Source organism: Bos taurus, chromosome 14, assembly GCF_002263795.3.
Source record: "Bos taurus isolate L1 Dominette 01449 registration number 42190680 breed Hereford chromosome 14, ARS-UCD2.0, whole genome shotgun sequence".
Taxonomy (NCBI): Eukaryota; Metazoa; Chordata; class Mammalia; order Artiodactyla; family Bovidae; genus Bos; species Bos taurus.
Window position 1 is genome coordinate 37,215,056 of NC_037341.1, and position 20,877 is coordinate 37,235,932.

Consider the following 20,877-nt stretch of genomic DNA (forward strand, 5'->3'; position numbering starts at 1 on the left):
GTAATGTATAGAAATACTGACTCATCCCTGGTGGCTCAGACAGTAAAGAATCTGCCTGCAACGTGGGAGACCTGGGTTTGATCCCTGGGTAGGGAAAATCCCTTGGAGGAGGGCATGGCAACCCACTGCAGTTATTCTTGCCTGGAGGAGCCCCATGGACAGTATTCTTGCCTGGGGAAGCCTGGTGGGCTACGGTCCATGGGGTCACAAACAGCTGGACACAACTAAGCGACTAAGCACAGCACATGCTGTACATCTGAAACTAATGTATTATTGTAGGTCAATGACACTTCAATTTTTTTTTTTAAAGAGCACTGAAATACATGTCTGAAAGTACTAGTTATCTCTAGTCATTTAGAAAACTATAATTTAAAACTGATTTTTTAAAAAGAAACAAGTATGTGGAACTAAGCTGCTTTTGAAGGAAACAATGGTCAGTCAGCCTGATAATTTGTTCTTAACAATAATGTGTAAGAATATGACTGATTTGAAAAATGAAGTAAATTACATTAACCAAAAATTATCTAATGTTATTAGAGAGGCTTTGGCCATTAATACAAATTGACAGAAGTTACACAATTCTAGTTTGTAAAAAGACATTAGAATATTTTGCCTAGAATATGCTTATAGTGTTGCTGAATTTATGTCTCAGGATGATATAAAATGCTCATTCTGGGACTTCCCTGGTGGTCCAGTGGTTAAGACTCTGAGCTTCCAATGCAGAAGACATGGGTTCAATCCCTGATAGAGGAACTAAGATCCCACAGGCCACCCAACACAGCTGAAACATTAAAAAAAGAAAAAACATTTTTTTTCTATCTTGAGACTCAGATAGGTTTAAGTAATAAGACTTCTGTTTCTTCATCTCCCAAATGAGGAAACTGGACTAAACTGTGTCTAAAGTCCGTTCCAGCTCTACTATTTTATGACTGAACCCATCTGAAATTCACCCTCCCTCTACAAGTGCCCATAATTCCCAATTTCTCATCTTTATTAAACAGAGTGGCTCCCACACAGCACAGAACTCAAGAGCTTCAGAGCGCTGTGTGTTCCACTGAGGCTGTCCTGTCTGCCACACCCTGTAACCAATCTAATCTCCCTCTCAGGCAATGATGTCCAAACTCCTTTGTCTTAGTCTAAAACGCAACAGCAAAAGGGCTTCCCTGGTGGCTTAGTGGTAGAGAATCAGCCTGCCAATACTGGAGACACGGGTTCGATCCTTGGGTTGGGAAGATCTCCTGGAGAAGGAAATGGCAAGCCACTCCAGTCTTCTTGCCTGGGAAATCCCACGGACAGAGGAGCCTGCCAGGCTCCAGTCCACAGGGTCCCAAAAAGCGGGACACAGCTTAATGACTAAACAACAATTATACATTCTATGCACTATAAAAACCTTTCAACGATGGACTAAAAATAAAAAACAAATACAAAGGAAAGCCAGAGCTTGCTTCACTCCATTGTTAACATGAGGACTGGCACCATACACACCTCACAGTCTTTATACTTAACTCCCTGACCCTCCTCTGATGTAGTTAACCCACCCAAAATCCCAATCCTGGCCAAACCCAATTCTCCACCTAGCTCAGGCCTCAAATAAAAAAGCTCAACTGGCTAAAGAAAAGTCACAACCATTTTGACTGGTCTCTATTTTAAACCTATTTTAAACAGGGACTTGGTATCACAGTAATCCCCTTAACTAACTATTAACTGGCTTTCCTACTCAGAAAATTTACAGCTCTTAAACCTCCCACATTCCTCTCCTCCCTACCCTAACCACTTCACTTATGTCACCAAGAAAACAGAACAAATCACTTCAAATGCCTTGTCTTTTCCACCTTCATCCTACCTGCATACCTATATACCATATACTCTGTCCATTTTCCTGTTTCAAAAGCTGCATAAAAATCATCCTTCCTACCACAGTGATCCAAGAACTTTGCTCCACCCCTATTCCCATCAACACATCAAATGCTGTAACATCATCAAGACCACCCACTTCTCCATAACCCACAATAATCAGTCTTTTTAGACTACTAGTCCAATCAAAGTGCTCTTGTCAGATTTCAACTACTCAGTCACTAGGTCAATTTTTAATCTTCATATTACTCTTTTATAGTTGACTCCAACCTCTTTTCTTCCATTAGTATTACAGATGCCACACCCTCCTGGCCTTTCGGTTCCCATCACTGCTCCTCTAACCAGAGTGCTCCCTTCCCAGCCATCTGCTTCTTCTCCATTAATACTCTTGATGTCCTCTGGTCTGTAGTTTTAAGTACCACCAATAAAACACGACTCCAGGATTATCTCCCGAGCCTGACTTCCGCTCTGAGCAACAGTAGGGGTATTCTATTGCCTACTACTGCACATATTCTGAGCTGTATAAAATTATCAAATTTAGTACACTCTATACAGAACTCCTGTTTTATCCCTTAGAAACCAGTGCACCCTCCCCAGTCTTCCTCATTCCAGGAGATGGTGCTACTGTTCTCCCAGATGTTTGGGCAAAACAAGGTGATTCTTCCAGATTTTTTGTCCTGGGGTTAGTAAGACCCATTTGGCTCCATCTTCAAATTATACTCCGAATCAGACCGCTTCTCACTTCCAACTCTACATCTCTAGTTCAAGCTACTACAGCTCAACTACAGCTCAACTGAACTACTACAAGCTGCCTTAGGAGCTGGTTTCTCCACTTTCCTCCAACTCAGTTTGCCACTCAGCAGTTAGTCATCAAAAGCATTCCCCTATACAAAATCCCCTAATGGCTTCTCATTACAAACAGAACAAAGACAATAAAGTTCCATTTCATTTACTGCTTGCTAACCATTCTGTTCTCACCTCCCATCACTCTTCCTTACGCTCCAGCCACAATGACCTTCTAAGTACTGTAATGGGTCAAGTTCATTTCTCTTAAGGTCTATGCATTTGCAGTTACTGCTCTCTCAAAAACTCTTCCTTCAGCTCTTCATTATTTTGGTCTCCAGGCAAAACCTTAAGTCTTCAGAGAAGCAGGTCTTCCTTGAGCACTTCTCTTTCAAAATGACACACTCTCACCCTAGTCACCCTAACTTAATCTAACTCTAAATCTAGTTATATTCTCTTTACATTTATCGCCATCTGAAACTATGTTTGCTTACTTAATGTACAGTCTCTTTCCTCAAGCTCCAAGAGGGCAGGCTTCATGTATAGTGCCTAACATATAGAAGATGAAGATGCTCAATAAATATTTGAGTGAATGGCACTGTAGTTTTCTTAATCACCAAAGCTTGAAATCACTGATGAGATTTTCTGATCTTATTTAATAATAGAACAGTAAACATTTAGGACGGATTAGCTAAAATGCATTAATACATACCAGTGTAAATACAAAGACTTTTCAGATATTTTCTAATACTGAAAAATCTACAAAAAGAAAAAAAAGATAAACAGTTACACCTTGTTTTCAATGTGTGGTTGAGTGCCTCTATTTTTTTCATGTTTTGAGTGTATTTCTGATTTGTAGAAGTGTCGAAACAGGTTGTGTGCTGGAGTTCCTTCAAGACAAAGACAAACCCAGCTTGGTCTAGGCCATTACCTGTTTCCCATCTGTAGTTATTCGATGAAGTCATGTACATGACCGTTCTGTAGCAATAAATGCGCCATTTTTATTTAAAAAAGAAAAAAAAAACCAAAAAAGCAATTTATAGGACACAAATACTTTAGAACTTGATATATAGAACTGACTCTAACTTCTGACTACAAACTATTGCCTAATCATATTACAGAATTACTATAATGAAATGAAACTAGCATCTTCCATTTGAAATAAATTTATATATATATAACTTGGAATGGTAGTTACTGGTTATTAGGTCGATCTCATACTTAAGGAAAAAAGGACAGTCATTTAAAAATTAAGAGGCCAAAATCATCACTGGCAATAAACACTTAATATCCACGATGACAGGGGCCATAGTTGTCTCTTTGCCATTGTATCTCCGAAATGAATGAATCCACGTGTGAACAGTGGTGTTTTAACATCATGAATTATACCACAATTACAATGTAAACGAGATCGGAGATGTCTCATTTTAGTCCACTAAACAAAACAGGAAAACTACCTGGCGATGAAAAAGCAAATTTGGTAGTTTGAAAATAAGGTTTTAAAACTCTAAAGGATTTCGGTTGTTTTCTATACTGAAGGCGACGCAGAGTAGAAATGCTCGCACTAGTAACTCGAACTCCATAAACTAAAGAGGTCCACAGGAGAAACTTAATGGCCACCGTACTTGACACTGGAGGCCTCCATCAGATAAGACTGGGCGGCAGATGCTCGACAGACCCAAACCACGAAGTCGGGCAGAGATCACCCAACAAGTTGCCCCGAAAGTAAAGTTCTCGGGGTCCCGCTACAGGAAAGAGCGAAGGCCCTCTTCTGTGAGTGGGGACCGGCTCCAAGGAAAGGACGAACCTGAGTGCACCAGGGGAAAGCAAAAAAGGAAAAGCCACAGGGCTGCCATGTTCCTAACTCCACCCTCCTCACGCTCAACCCAGAAGAGGCCCAGTCTCGCCAGCCGCCGCCCCTCCTTCCTCTCTTTTCCAAGCCCACCGAGCGGCGCCAGGGAACGTCCCGCCGCCCTCCTCTCCCCTCCCCCAAACCAGGAGCCGAAGCGGCAGGGCAAGGTTAAGCTTCCGTTCCTTCCCCGCCCAAATGGGAAGGGGTGGGAAGTGGGATGGCGAGAGCACTCAGTACGAGCCTCCCCCGTCCGCCACGCGGGCCCAGAGCTCCGTTCCCACCCCAGCCCGAGACTCACTCGTCAGCTCCGCAGCTACCGCAGCCACCGCACCGGGTCCCCGCGCACCGCCACAGCCCCTACACCAGGGCCGCCCCCCCACCCCCAGCTGCCTGCCGCCGTGGGTTCCGGGGCAGCAAGAGGAATCACTTCCGCTGGGTCACAGATGCCTTCTATGCGCGGGAGATTAGTACCTGGTGAGGCGGAGACGCTCCGAGGCCGTTGCTTGCCGGCGTCTACAGGAAGTGCGCAGCGCCCTCCTCCCTTCTTCCACGGGCCAGCCTACGAGGACGGCGGTGCCGGGAAAAGTCTCAGCCAATCCTATTTTGGGTCTTCTGATTCCCAGCATGCAGCGCCGACCCTAATCTGATTTCCGAAGGGACCTCATCCTTGAAGCGGTGCTGGGAGTGGAGGAGGTCGGGGGTCCGAGGCACCATTGCATCCTGGGATTTGTAGTTTCTCTAGCGGGTACTGCCGTGGTAGGCGGAGTCAGCGCTGCAACCTGGAACTTGTAGTTTCTTAGGCCGAGTCTTAAAGAGTCTGGTAATTTTGGAGGTTGTCCCTACCCCTCCTTTGCGGGTAAGCCTAGACGTAGCAGACGTCCGCAGAAGAAAGGTCGGAAAGTGGGGGTGCGGTTTCTGTGCTAACAAGACCGTGCTCTTTATGAAGCACTTTCTGTCTTTTGTGAAAAGTTGCAGAGCTTATTGAAGAGCATCTCGGCAGCTCGCGAAATCGCTGGCCTCATTTCCTCTCTTCCCGGTACTTTTCAGTGTTTACTGAAAGCAACCACGCCCCCCACCCCCACTCGGAGGCCTTCACCCCGTCGCCTGTCTCCCCCCCAGGCAATCATTCACAGAAACTACGGCCACCAGTACCCACTTCTGACACCATCTTTGTCATTGCACGCCCCCTCTGCCTCTCCTTCCTCTGCTCTCTCTCCCGCTGTCTCCTCGGCGCACCATCTCCCCACTCCTCCCATCTGCCTATCCTTTTTACAGATCTTACCTCCACTTAAGATGGGGTTCTATCCTGAGAACTCATGGGAAGTTGACAATATCAGTGGAAAATGCACTGGATAGACGTAACCTATTCAACACAGTTTAGCCTACTTATATCCAACCTGCAGTTGGGCAGAGATCATCAAATACAAAGCTTATTTTACAATAGAGTGTTGATTATCTCAGGTAGTTTATTGATTACTGTACTGAAAGTTAAAAACAGAATGATTGTAAATATATAGGTGGTTTACCCTCCTGATTGGGTAAGTGATTAGAAGCTTCAAAACCGAGGAGAGAGTATTATACTGCATCTTTCATACTGCATATAGCCCAGGAAAAGATTAAATAAGATTCCAAATTGTGTACGGTTTCTTCTGAATCTTACAGCTTTTTCACCATCATAAAGTCAATTATAAATTGAACTATCATAAGTCAGAGCCGCCTTTATCTGCTTTCCTGTGGTGAAATTTAGGCACCCTTCCAGGAAGAGTGAAACAGCTAAATAAAGTTCGCCCTCTGTTTACCGGACTGAAGCATGAAAAGAATGTAGGGCCAAGACTCTCACCATTGCAAGTTGCTCAACTAGGACTGTTGTGTAATGATGTCCACAAAAGGAAAACACAGGCGACCCAGAGTTTGTTGACCTAATTAGTGACTTTTGCCTGAAAGACACTTTTACTTCATTTGGCAGATTAAAAAGTGTTGCAAAAGCAATACCGGACAGACTGTTGGAGGTTAATTTTTCCCAGCCTTTGCAAAAATAATTAAGGTTTTTTGGTTATAAATGGCACCCCACTCCAGTACTTTTGCCTGGAAAATCTCATGGATGGAGGAGCCTGGTAGGCTGCAGTCCATGGGGTCGCTAAGAGTCAGACACGACTGAGTGACTTCACTTTCATTTTTCACTTTCATGCATTGGAGAAGGAAATGGCAACCCACTCCAGTGTTCTTGCCTGGAGAATCCCAGGGTTGGGGGAGCCTTGGTGGGCTGCTGTCTATGGGGTTACACAGAGTCGGACCCGATTGAAGCGACTTAGCAGCAGCAGCAGCAGCTCAGAGGAGAGGCAATGGGCTAAGAAGAGGAGGCTGTGGGCTCATTTTCGACTGAACTTTTCCTCCTTTACTTCAGGAGTGTTGTTTTCTCCCCTTAAAACTTCCCTTTCCTCATTGCCTTTGTTAGTTGCCTAGAGAATGATAGAATTTTTCAGGTGAGGATGCTGAGGCTAACTAATGCCAGATTTAGGGCTAAAATCTAGTCAAGGATTGTTTTTTAAAAATGCAAAATTTACTTAGGGCATTATTTATTATGTAAATAATAATTTATTATTTACATATAGTAAATGTATAATACATGGTTATAAAAATGTAGAAATTGCAGATACATTTGGTGTTTTAATATACTTTTACGTAGACTATATTTACATGTATTTACATGGTTCTTTATACTATTTATTTTCCTACTTAACAAACCTCAATAACCCACACTTTTGTAACCCAAATCTCCACAACATCATTTTTAATGTCTATAGAATTACATTGTCTAAATGTACCGTGAGTCACTTAAGTACTTCCTTAAATGTTGGACATTGACCTTATTTTCATTTTTAAGTCACTTTATGTAATGCTGTATTCAGGATCTGTAGAAATCTTTGACCATGTTTCCGTTTCTTTAGAATATGAACATTTTAAAAGTTCTTGATTATCTACTGACAAATTCTTTTGCTAAAAGACTCTCCTGGTTTAACTTCCAACCCACTATAAAGAAGTATTTAGGGTTCTTATCAAATACTGGCTTTACCAAAAATTTTCTTTTCTTTTTTCCATCACACAATTCTGTCCTTAAGCTTAAATTAAAGGAGGGGAAAAGGCGTGGTGGATGGGAAGGAAAGACAGCTAAAAACCCAACAAAAATTACATGTAATAATGGTGGCCATACATTCTACAAGGGATACCCATTTTCAATTTTTCCATGAGCCTCCATCTTAAAACCCTCTCAGATGGTATGAATGGCGAAATCAAGGATTATTTTGTAAACAGCCTTAGTATCATTCTAAAATCCCACTCAAGTAGTATATATTTAAAAAACATCTCTGAACTACTAGAACTGGGAAATCTTTAACCATGAATAATAGTTTCATATAATTCTATAGCACAAAAATTTCAGAATATGATCTCATTTCAGCTATTTAGAAACTCTGAGCAGACCAAGTAGTATTTCCATTTGCCCACAGTTTCTGTAGGAAGAAACTAAGCTTAACAGAAGATAAAAATTCAGGTTCTCTTAATATATTGTTGAAGTAATCATACAAAGAGGCATTAGACTGAGATGGCTCTGATGTCTTGGTAGATTAATGAGCAACCCCATATTCAATCCTGTGAATACCTCAAAAGTAGGAACAACCAATCAAAAACATCCAATGAGATTTTTCTCAAATAATGCAACAGCATAAGCTATAACAATCAAATTTCCTTGCTTTGCATGTGCATCATCTTCTAGCTCCTGTCAGTGGAGTGCTCATGACTGTTTCAAGTTTGATGTACGATTGGAATAAAGTTTTGCTCAAATAAACTCTCAAATTTTAGCGTGCCTCAGTTTATCTTTTTAAAGCTATTAAAACTATTAAAAAACACTATGTGAACAGCAAGTTTAAATATGTATCAGTACAAGAATGGCTAATTGATGTTTGTAATATGCACTACACTAAAGAATATTTTGGGTTTTTTTTTTTTTTTTTTGGTCTCAGGTGATCTGGAATCTTAGTTCCCCAACTGGGGATAGAACTGGCAGTCCTTGCATTGGAAGCACAGAGTCTTAACCACTGGACCCCCCAGGAGAGTCAAGAGACGTTAAAAGGTAAGCAGAAGATAAAGAAAATAAAGTTACAATAGCCAAGCCATGGAAACGACATGTCAAGAATACAGGAGTGGGTTGCCATTTCCTTCTCCAGGGGATCTTCCCAACCCTAGGATGGAAAACACATCTCTTGCATTGCAGGCAGATTTTTTACCACTGAGCCGCCTGGGAAGTCCACAAAGGAATATTACTCATTCATAAAAAAAGAACAAAATAATGCCATTTGCAGCATCATGGATAGAACTAGAGAGTATCATACTAAGTGAAGTGAGCCAGAAAGAGAAAGACAAATACCATATGGTATCATTTATGTGCAATCAAATATATGGCACCAATGAACATATCTATAAAACACGCTCAGACAAAACTACTATATTTAGAATGAATAAATAACAAAGTTCTACTGTATAGCACAGGGAACTATACCCAGTCTCCTGGGATAAACCAGAAGGGAAAAGAATATGAAAAAGAATGTATATATGTGTATAATGGAGTCACTTTGCTGTACGGCAAATTAGCACAACACTGTAAATTGGCTATACTTCAGTAAACGAAACAAAAAAGAAAGTGAAATTATCCATAAAGAGATAGTATTATTTTATCCTTCTAGATACCCAGAAAAAGGTAGACAGGATTTGGAGTTGTGAAGGTGGTACTAGTTTAGACTATTAGTTTGTTCCTCTCTTATGCAAATAACATTTTGAGTAAAACATATGGTTCTGAAATAAACAAAAGAGCGTATTGACTAGTTGGATGCTCATCTCTCGATACTCAGCTGAACCTGAACCTCTGGGCCTTCTCAGGCTAAATTAATCATTCTGCATCTTGGGCTTCTGTAATATTTCATAAATTGGTATATTTCAATTATAATAAAACATTATATTTCAACTTATTTTTTAGGGTTGCCTTCACTATGTGTTAGGGGAAGCATACTGGCTGAAACTGCCCACCCTGGCCAGGCACTATAGTAACCATTTGTGTGAGCTGTTTTATGACACGAGGTCCTGGTAAGGAACGTGGAACTAACAAGCCACCACGACCAGAAGAGTTGGGGAAAAGTCAGGAGACACCACATGTCTGACCACTTCCCAGAGTCCTTCTTCCTGGCATCCATCTTCCTTGAGCAATGCCTGAGCCACCAGGAAGGACCTTGAGTCAGAATGATTGGCCAAAGACAACCTGGAAATTTATCCTATCACCTTAAAACCCCAGACTGTGAGCCACATGGCAGAGCAGTTCTGGGTTTCCTTACCCTACTGCTCTCCACCCAGATGCCCCTACCCAATCATCTTTTGCTTTCCCAGTTCATGCGTGTCCTCGCGCAATTCATTTGAGTGTTAGACAAGCGCCCTCTCTCCTAACTTGGAAGGGATTCTACTTCCTGCAACATAAAGCGCTGTGGATTCCCAGTTTTATTCAGTATCTTTATAGCCTCAGCTTCCGAGTTAGTCCTGGCAATAGGCAAGGCACTCAATACCTCTTTAACAAATAATAAACTATCCGGTACACGAATAAGAATGATTTCAGAAAACAAATTTGACAAGTATCAACAATGAGCAAATTCTACTTATCTTCTACCAACTCATTGGTTGGATCAAATTACCATTCATTTTTGTGCAAACGTGTAATGTATTATTCCTCTGTGCCAATAGATTAGAAACATTTTCCATAAAGAAAATGTTTAAGGGAGCCTAGAAAATGACACCCAGGAGAATGAAACATTTAACTCGGGCTTCCAGGATTTGTCCTTTGAGCATGGCTCTCCCCTCTATCCTTCCACACTGTTATAAAGAGGCCAAGACTCTAGCCTGCCTGGCATCTCCGTCCACGCCTAGAGAATCCCAGGGACAGAGAAACCTGGCAGGTTACAGCCCATGGGGTCGCAAAGAGTCGGACACGACTAAGCGACCAACACACACACACACACTCCCTTCAGTTCTTCCACACTGTTATAAAGACACACACACACACACACACACACACTCCCTTCAGTTCTTCCACACTGTTATAAAGACACACACACACACACACACACACACTCCCTTCAGTTCTTCCACACTGTTATAAAGACACACACACACACACACACACACACTCCCTTCAGTTCTTCCACACTGTTATAAAGAACCCCACACTCCGACAAGGGGAAGCAGCATGGAAGCTGGGCGTGTGCTGGTCCCCGCAGCAACGGTCTGATCCGGTGCAGAGCTCAGCGCGGAGGGAACGCGCGAGGTTGGGCACGTTGCAGGCGTGCCGAATGTCCTGCGCACGCGCCGGCGGCCAACCCTGCCGGTGGGCCTTCTGGGGGATGCGCCTGCGCGGTTCATTCCAGCCGGGACTGGTGAGAAGCCGCGGTTTAGGGTGTCGCGGTGCCGCCGCAGTGCGGTCGCCTTTCCTGGTTGGGTGTGGGATGCTGTTTCTGGCGTTGGGCGGCCCGTGGGCGGCCGGACTGCGGCTCAGCGGGAAGAGGACAGCGCTGTGGGCTTCCAGCGCGCTCCGAGACCCCAGGGCGGCTGTCTCGAGGGCGGCCTCCTGCAGAGGCTCCTCAGGGCGCGTCGGGGGCACGGGGCTGTCGGCTGCCGCGCCTGTTCTGCGTCGGGTGCGAGCCCAGGTCGGCGGATAGAGGGCTTCGGACCCGTGTGAGGGCGGGGAGGGGGGCGGGTGGTGGAAGTAGCATCCGGCCTGGGGAGCCCGGCTTCCCCGCAGCTTCTCCCCTACTGCCCCGCGGCTCCTGTACGGAAGGAGCCCAGTCCCAGGCTGGCGGGAATAGTATGTTTGGGCCTCGGGACCAGGCCGGTGCATCCCGGGGTTCACAGCACCCGCGGATCCAAGTGCCCCTTGGAAAGTGATTATTTTCTGGGCGGTTCCAGTCACTTTACAGATGGTTGCAAATCCAGCGAGGACTCAGTTTTTTCTGTCCTTGAGCCTTTTCTGTCCTTGAGCGCAAGCTTGTAAGAACTAATCTTCAAGGAAGTTAGATGTGCCACGTGGAGATGGAACTGAAAAAACTCGGAGAACCTCTGAGTTTTTTCAATTTTTTATTAGGTGGCCCTATTTTTAGGAGTTACTATGCTCCCTGGCGGGGGGTGGGGGTGGGGGTGGGGAGGGCGGGCGGGAAACGGGATAAAGACGTTAATCCTTCTTATTTTAATCTGAATAAATTGTCTCCTAATCCTGCCCTGTAAAATATTAGGATTAGCAAACATGCCGAAACTTGGAAAGCCAGTGCGGGAATTGAAATCTAATTAAATTTCAGCCTAAAGGAATTAGGCATGCCTTTTACATCTTCAAGAGGGTGTGTAGTGAAAGTCATTTTCAGAGGTTCTGGGAACTCTTGTTCCTGTGAAATTTGATGTAGGAGTTCAAGTGGAAATTTTTCCTTATAAGGAACAAGGAATGGATATAAAGAGTTTGGGGAAAGAATATATATATATATATAATAATAATAGCTGTGGTATAAATATTTTAGAAGTATTAAAAACTACCTGGGCTTTATAAACACTGAATCTGCAGTGTTTTGCTTAAATAAAGTGGTGTGTTTTTTTTTAAACAAAAACTAATGTATTTAAATCTTTGCAATTGAGTGATAGTGACATGCAATAGAAGAAACTACTCCACTAACTTTTTACTTGTTTACGGTCACACTTTATCTAACAAGCTTCTAGCTGGCATGCAAACCTAGGTCTTTAAACTCCCAATTCAGTGTCTACTTGTGATTGGGATTAAGGAAAGCCTTTCTGTTACTCAATTTGAGTTCTTTAGCTCTAGATTATTTGGAAGAATTCCTTAAATCACCCCATATGAGACATTCTCTTTATTATATTTTTCAAAATAAACTTAAAAAAATTTAAAAGTTGGTCTAAAATGCAATTTATTATGCACTCACATCATGGTCTCTCTTTCAATAGATACCTGTTTGTTGGGAAAGAGGTGTTCGATGTTCACATACACAGCTTGACAAATCAGAAGATGGAAGGCTGATTTATACTGGGAATTTGGCCCGAACAGTATTTGGTGGGTAATCATAAATGAGGGTACTTCCTTTTTTCAACCTTTTGAATATAAAAAAGGTTCTGAGCATATGATACTTACTATTTTTATTGTTGTTTAGTTGCTAAGTCCTGTCTGACTCTCTTAAGACCCCATGGACTGTTGCCTGCCTGGCTCACTGTCCATGGGGTTTCACAGGCAAGAATACTGGAGTGGGTTGCCAGTGTTTCAGGGGATCTTCTTGACTCAGGGATCAAACCTATGTCTCTTGCATCTCCTGCATTGGCAGGCGGATTCTTTATCCCTGAGCCACCACCTCAGTTGCAAGACAGAGGAAAGGTTATAAGATTTAATAAGGATTTGGAGGTTGAGACCTTTGCATTTTTAGGAAATTTAAATTTTTATTTATCTATTCATTTATTTATTTGGCTGCCTCAGGATCTTTGTTGTGTCATGTGGGATCTTTTCTTGCATTTGGTCTCAGTAGTTGCAGCAGGCCCCCTGCAATTGCATCTACAGTCCCCTTAGTTGCCCTCCCTGCATGTGGGATTGTAGTTCCCCACTGCGGATTGAACCTGAATCTCCTACATTGCAGGGCAGATTCTTAACCACGGGACCACCAGGAAAGTCCCTTTAGGAGGCTTTTAAAAGGTTTTTGAAGACTCTTACGACTTTGTGGTCTTATGACTGAGCACAAAGATTCATCCTTTGGTCACCTCTCAGGATGTTTAGCAACAAAACGTATATTTATATAATGTTTGAATATTCAGAGAAGCAAATATGAATGAATACTTAGTAGTTATTTTGGGTGAGTAGACATTTACTCTATAGAGTAATTATGATTCAAAGATATATTAAGTCTACATTTTTTAGATCTTAGAATTTTCAGCAAATGTATTTACTTAGTGACTTTTGCACATGGTAGGTAGGGAGTTATGGAGTAGGAAAAGACAGTGTATTAAATAACTACAAATTTAAAGTTGTTTTGTCTCCTTAGGTCATAATTCAGTATGTAGTATGGGATAATTTAGAAACGAAGAATGTAGGTATGTGGTTTGTTCAGGTTTCTGAGGTGGTATTTCATTTCAATAATCCTTATATAAAAAAGTATAACCTGAAATATTTGGAGGATTACCTTACAGCCACAAGATTTCAGTGCCCCATTGACATGTGTGTTTTTGATCATGTTGATGTTACTTGGTTGTCTGAAATTTAACCTGAAAATCTGTAAGTTCCCAAGTGTGTGTGACATTAAAATTGAGTATATTTAAAATACAACTTCAGCTAATTTAAAACTTTTTGGGAATAAAGACTGATTATAGTCACTGTTGGGGAGTTCTGAGTTCTTGAAGAATCAGTTTTGGATGGTAGTAATTTCTTCAGAAGTTACAACATGAGTAGGTCTTTGAGCCTGTGTCAATCTCTGGATTGAGCCTTGGATACCTGGATTGATGCCCTTGAGATGTGTCAACTGTGACCCCCATGATACCCTTCTTTATGAACACAGACACCATTCGTTCAAATGAAGGGAAGGTTTATCCATTTATTTCATGTCCCCGCTTGACTCAGTTCTGAACTGAAGAGAATATAAATACGAATTAATTTTAGTGTGTGTGCTAAGTTGATTCAGTCATGTCTGACTCTTTGCAACCCTATGGACTATAGCCTGCCAGGCTTCTCTGTCCATGAAATTCTCCAGGCAAGAATACTCGAGGGGGCTGCCATGCTCTCCTTCAGGGTATCTTCCTGATCCAGGGATCGAACCCACATCTCTTATGTCTCCTACATTGGCAGGCAGGATCTTTATTACTAGCACCACCTAGGAAGCCTCCTAATTTTAGTATGGTTATAATACAATATTTGTGGAGCAGCAAAATTTTGCATGGTATTCAAAGTTCTAGAATTGTAGCAGAATTTGATGTTTGAGTTCCTTCCATATTAAAATAGAAAGTCATTATATATGCTTATCAGGAATTAATAATTTTTCTGTGTAAAACTGAGTGAGAGGCATTGACATAGAGGTACCATTCCTGGAGATTCTTTAAACTACCAAATTGGATCCTACTGTAAAGACATTTGAGGGGACTTTGAGTTGGCAGTTCTTGTTAATTCAGCAACAAAAATTACTGATGTCATTGTATTCTCATTTTAAGATGAGTAGAATTTGAACATAAAGAGGTGTGAAAGCGGGACATCCCATGCATGGAAGTCGTATGAGCAAAGGCATCAGGATGGGAAAACCCAGAATATGTTTAGAAATAGCAATTACTTCAACCTGAGCAACTGATGCTTGGCTTCCCTGATGGCTCGGTAGGTAAAGAATTTGCCTGCAATGCAGGAGATGCAGGTTTGATCCCTGGATCAGGAAGATCCCCTGGAGAAGGAAATGGCAACCCACTCCAGTATTCTTGCTTGGAGAATCCCATAGACAGAGAAGCCTGGTGGACTACAGTCCATGAGGTTGGAAGAGTTCGACACAACTTAGTGGCTAAACCACAACCACCACCAGGCATAATAAAGTATATGTATGTATTAGTTTCCTAGGGCTTTTAAAATTCATTTTCACACACTTCGTGGCTTAAAACGGCAAAAATTTATTCTCGCAGTTTTGAAGGCCAGAAGTCTGAAATCACAGTGTTGGCATGTACATGCTCTGAAGGCGCTAGGGAAGAACTCTTCTTTGTCTCTTGCAGCTTCTGATGGCTCGCAGCCATCCTTTGTGTTCCTTGGCTTGTAGTTGCATAACTTCAGTCTCTGCCTGCTACTTCACAAGGCCTTCTCTGTGTCTCTGCTTGTCCTGTTCTGCCCTGTTAAGGACACTCACATTGGATGTAGGGTCCACCCTAATCCAGGATGATTTCATCTCAACTTTTAATTGTCTGCAAAGACCCTGTCTCCAAATAAGGTCACATTCTGGGGTTCTGGGTGGATGTGAATTTGAGGGATACCACTCATACTACTATAGTGTGAAAAGAATAATGGGGAAACAAGAGGTGGTTTTTCTGCAGAAGACAGCTTCAGATCAGATCAGTCACTCAGTCGTGTCCGACTCTTTGCAGCCCCATGAATTGCAGCACGCCTGGCCTCCCTGTCCATCACCAACTCCCGGAGTTCACTGAGACTCACGTCCATCGAGTCAGTGATGCCATCCAGCCATCTCGTCCTCTGTCGTCCCCTTCTCCTCCTGCCCCCAATCCCTCCCAGCATCAGAGTCTTTTCCAATGAGTCAACTCTTCACATGAGGTGGCCAAAGTACTGGAGTTTCAGCTTCAGCATCATTCCTTCCAAAGAACACCCAGGGCTGATCTCCTTCAGAATGGACTGGTTGGATCTCCTTGCAGTCCAAGGGACTCTCAAGAGTCTGGTCCCCATTAAATCCCATTTGTACCAATGTCATGACAACTACTTGTGAGAAGAAGAAATTATTTTTAGATTACTGGTGCAAACAAGAAGCCTTCAACCAGCAGTGATGTATGAGAGTGACTGCTGTGTTACAGCCTCATCAACATGTATGGTATCAGATTTTTTGGTTTTTGCCAATTTGGGGGAAAAGTAATATCTCACTGTGGTTTTAATCACATGTTTCTTATGTTAGAAGTTTAGCATCATTTAATCTTTTGCAATCTTCCCTGCTGGCTCAGATGGGAAAGAATCTGCCTGCAATGCAGGAGACCTAGGTTCTATCCCTGGGTTGGGAAGATCCCTTTGAGAAGGGCATGGCAACCCACTCCAGTATTCTTGCCTGGGGAATTCCATGGACAGAGGATCTTGGTGGGCTATAGTCCATGGGGTCGCAAAGAGTCAGACATGACTGAGCGTCAACTAAAACACACACACACACACACACAATCTGTTTAAAGGCCATGTGCATTCATGTGCATTTTTTGTTGCATTGAACTGTCGGCTTATATTTCTTACTCATTTGTTTATTGGGTTGTTGATCTTTTTCTTCTCATATACTGGCAACCTTTTATATCTTGGGTATTTTAATCCTTTGTGATACAAGTTTGTAGTATTTTTCTCATTCATTTCTTTATTTTGTTTATGGTATTTATGTCTGTGTACATTTTAAAAACGTGATCAGATTTATCAACTTTCCTCTTGATTGCCTCTGTATTTTAAGTCATAATTAGAAAAGTTTTTCTGTTCTCAGATTATAAGGCCTTTACAGGTATATAAGGCCTTCACAGGGCTTCTTATAGCTTTCTTATTTTATACACCTAGATCTCTGGATTATTTGGAATTTTCTAGGTATATGATATGAGGGATCAATTGAATTTTATTTTTTTCTGTGTGGCTATCCAGTTGCCCCAGCACCACTAGTTTTAAATTATATCTTTACACTAAATTTCCATACGCAGTGAGGTTTCTAGATTTTGTGCTTTTGTTCCATTGATCTGTTCAGTACTGAGCCTATACAACACTATTTTAATGTTTTAGTATCTAACTCTCCCTCTCTTTTTTGCTTCCTTTGTTGTTCCAAATTAACTTTATAATCAGCTCATCTAGGATTTCAGCTTGTCCATTTTCCAAACAGATGGTGTTCAATCATGTTAAAATTATACATTCAAACTAAGAAAATTTCATTTTAAGTTATTTATTTACTGTGGTAAAGTAAACATAATGTAAAAGTTACCATTTTGACCATTTTTAAATATATAGTTCAGAAGTCAGTGATTTAAAAAAAATCTTTCTAAGTAAAAATATGTCACTATTTTAACTTGAGTGTTTTTCCTTGATAAGGAAATTTTACCTCTCCCACACGTTTCTTAACCACCAGTGGGGAGTTTTTGTTTTTAAATTTGCTATTTTAATGTTGGGCACTTAGCCTGATAAAGTTAGGCCTGTATTTGAGCATTTTGTTTTAGATCTGTGGAAGTACTTGTTAACGGAGCATTTTATTTGATTATCTGCTGACTGGAGTAAGTTTTATAGTATTCATAAGGATTTTTGAGTAATATTAAATCTTTAATTGGGTAGTGCATTTTAATAGCCAACAGACTCGACCCTAGAGTCAGATTGTCTGGGTTTGAATCCCAACACCACTATTTGGTGAGGCTTCCCTAGTGGCTCAGACGATAAAGAGTCTGCCTGCAATGCTGGGTCAGGAAGATCCCCTGGTAAAGGGAATGGCTACCTACTCCAGTGTTTTTCCCTGGAGAATTCCATAGACAGAGGAGCCTGGTGGGCTATAGTCAGTCCATGGGGTCGAAAAGAGTTGGACATGACTGGTGACTTTACATTTTCACATAGCTATTTGGTAGCTTTGTGACATTGAGCAAGTGCCTGATATTTTCTCATCTTTTAAATGGGAGTGATGATGATGATAATTATACATTTATCTTACAGGAATTTTTTGTAGATTTCATGAATAAAATATGCAGAGTGCTTAAAATAAAGCCTGGAATATAATAAGCACTATATTGGTGTTTTGGTTTTGTTGTTTTGGTAATGATATGGTAGGAAGAAAGAAGAATTAATGGGATGGTATTAATCCTCTCCTATTTTCTTTCTTTAGGTGTGAAGTGTTTTTCTTACTCTACAAGTCTGATCAGCCTTGCGTTTCTACCATACATTTTTGCACAAAATAATGTTATATTTGGAAGTCTCCCTTTGCAAATCTTATTTTATGGCACCATAGGAAGCTTTACAGTGATCACTCCAGCACTGCTTCACTTTCTTACAAAAGGCTATGTCATTCGCTTGTACCATGAGGCCAGAACAGACACTTACAAAGCCATTACTTACAGTGTTGTACTTTCGGAAAAAAGTACAGTATTTCACCAGAATGATGTGAAGATTCCAAACAGCACGCATGTGTTTACTACGTTTTATGCTAAAACGAAATCATTGTTAGTTAATCCAGCACTCTTTCCAAACCCTGAAGACTATAACCATTTAATGGGTTATGACAAACCATTCACTTTTGATCTGGAAGAAGCCAGTGAAAAGAAACAGCTTAAAGAAGAGAAATGAGTCTGCTTTTTGTCATGCCACATGGCATGTGAGATTTTAGTTCTGCTACCAGGGACCGAACTGATGCCCCCTGCATTGGAAGGGTGAAGTTTTAACCTCTGGACTGCTGGAAAAGTCTTGAGTTTGTTATTTTTATGTTTGTGCTTAAACGTGATTTGTGTTCCAGTGTACGATAATTGCCTTTATGTTTGATTTTGTTAGTGACTGATTGTTAAATAATTTAAGTTGTATCAGAACTTTTAATTCAGAGACTTGTGTTCCTTTATAATAAAAAAAGTTATGTTTGAAAAAGAAAACATGTAACATTCTACCATTTTGTTTAAAAGGGTGTGAAATACATGTATATGCTGATGTATGCATGGTTAATTTTATATAATAAATGAGTCTCACCTGGGAATTGGGTATCAGAAGCATGTGGGAAAGTTATTTTTCCTTTGTGTATGAACTTTTCTAAGGATATAGATACTACCTTTTCCCACAGTAGAAACTCTAAAAATTCACACGTTATAGAAAGCAAGTGTTAATCTGCTTCCTTTGGCTCTGAATACAGGTTTTTGCCTATCTTCTCTGACATGGCTGCCCATTTTAAAGATTGTATACAGTAGAGTGTGGTTAGCTTGAAGGCAAGTGGTTACCTGAGGAGTTTGTCTTCAGTGGTTCTGCTTGTCTCTCCACATGTACTCTCCTTTGGTACACTCTATCACACATAGGGAAAATCCTATCTACTTTGGTACGATCGTACCCATACAGATGGATAGTACCTTTTATAAAATAGCAGTCTTCATGCTAACTTACCACGTATTGGCATTTTAAGATTTTTACCTCTAATTGTAGAAAGTTGGTTCTTGTGAAGGATTTTCAGCCAGGAACAAATGGCCTCACATCGTTATTTAGATTGGTAATGCTGATTATGTGCCTAGAATGCATTGGGTACTGAGCAAGTTGCCAGAGTCACAGTTAGGAACAAAACACCCAGTCTGTATAAAGCTGTGTAATAGCCATCACCTGCCATGATGGTTAATCTAATCTTTATGGCTTAACTGTGTATGAGAGGGAGGTGAACACTGAGTCTACAGAGCTACCCAAGGCCTCCTATCACCTGCTACAATAGTAAATCTAATTTTTATGATTTCCTTCTGTGTGAGGGAAGTGCATGGAGAAGCAGTAGGAGCATCACTGCTGCTGCTGCTGCTAAGTCGCTTCAGTCATGTCAGGAGCATCACTAGTTCTTGGAAAGATGAAGTGTCAAGTTGTTAGAAGGTTACAGGAGACAGCTTAAGGTAGCAAAGTGCTCTTTCTGAGATTTAGAGCCTGCCCTCTGCTAGTATCAGCCAGCCTGTGGTCCTAGTAGAGGGCGGGCTGTATTCTCAGAGATGAACAGGCTGCCACCACCTCTGGCCTCTGCTTGGACTTCTCTGCCTGCCTGCCCTTCTGTCCTCTGTCACCTAGGTATACATGTGTTGCTGTCTTAACAATTAATGTGGTTTATATCTTTCTGTAAAAAGGTATTCCATAGTCAAATACTCATTATCAAACATTAGATACATAGAAGAAAACAGCACTGTTAACATTTTAAAGTTTTCTCTTGAGGGTCACTTTTTTCATAATTTGTTTTGAGTACATCATACCTGTTTCTTTAAATGTCCTGTATGCTGCTGCTGCTGTTGCTAAGTCGCTTCAGTCGTGTCCGACTCTGTGCGACCCCATGGACGGCAGCCCACCAGGCTCCCCCATCCCTGGGATTCTCCAGGCAAGAACACTGGAGTGGGTTGCCATTTCCTTCTCCAGTGCAGGAAAGTGAAAAGTGAAAGTGAAGTCGCTCAGTTGTGTCCGACTCTTTGTGACCCCGTGGACTGCAGCCTACCAGGCTCCTCCGTCCATGGGATTTTCCAGGCAAGGGTGCTGGAGTGGGGTGCCATTGCCTTCTCCGAAATGTCCTGTATACGTGCAGTCATTTTGTCTCCTGTGTAGTGGAGTGAAAAAACTTATTTTTGTTAGTATCAGAATAATTCCTCAGAGGACAGCATGGTTGCTTAAAAGACTGCATGAGAAAGATGTCTTCTCAAGGGCACGATTTGGACTGAGACCAAGCTTAGAAAAGGATCAGCATATGTAGGATACCATGATGATTCATCAGTGAAATAAGTCTGCAGAAGCAACTCAGGCCAAGATAAGGGGAAAATACATGCACATCCCTCCATGCCACTCTACTACCCTCCCCCGGCAGAGTAATGCTGGAAAGATTGAGACCCTGATGAATCTCCTACAATCTATGGGAAGGATATTGAGTAAG

At 41.7% G+C, this 20,877-nt stretch overlaps 2 protein-coding genes across 7 annotated transcripts in view; one reads left to right on the top strand and one right to left on the bottom strand.

The window, feature by feature from the left end:
• ELOC (elongin C) overlaps positions 1 to 5,172 on the bottom strand; it is a 23,681-nt gene extending 18,509 nt beyond the window's left edge. Inside the window, exons 1-2 of one of the 4 annotated variants that reach the window (XM_005215528.5) lie at positions 4,788 to 4,859; positions 3,350 to 3,396 (exon numbers count right to left, since the gene is read on the bottom strand). The gene's annotated coding sequence lies outside the window, so the exon portion shown is untranslated. 4 annotated transcript variants of the gene reach the window in all.
• TMEM70 (transmembrane protein 70) lies at positions 4,303 to 18,880 on the top strand. 3 transcript variants are annotated; one of them, XR_001501840.3, is made up of 4 exons: positions 10,944 to 11,229; positions 12,527 to 12,632; positions 14,762 to 14,918; positions 18,127 to 18,214. XR_001501840.3 is itself a non-coding variant. In NM_001099126.2 (3 exon segments), coding segments are annotated over 3 exon segments (765 nt in total). In that variant the 5' UTR covers positions 10,937 to 11,028; the 3' UTR covers positions 18,585 to 18,880.
• Positions 18,881 to 20,877: the final 1,997 nt, after the last annotated feature.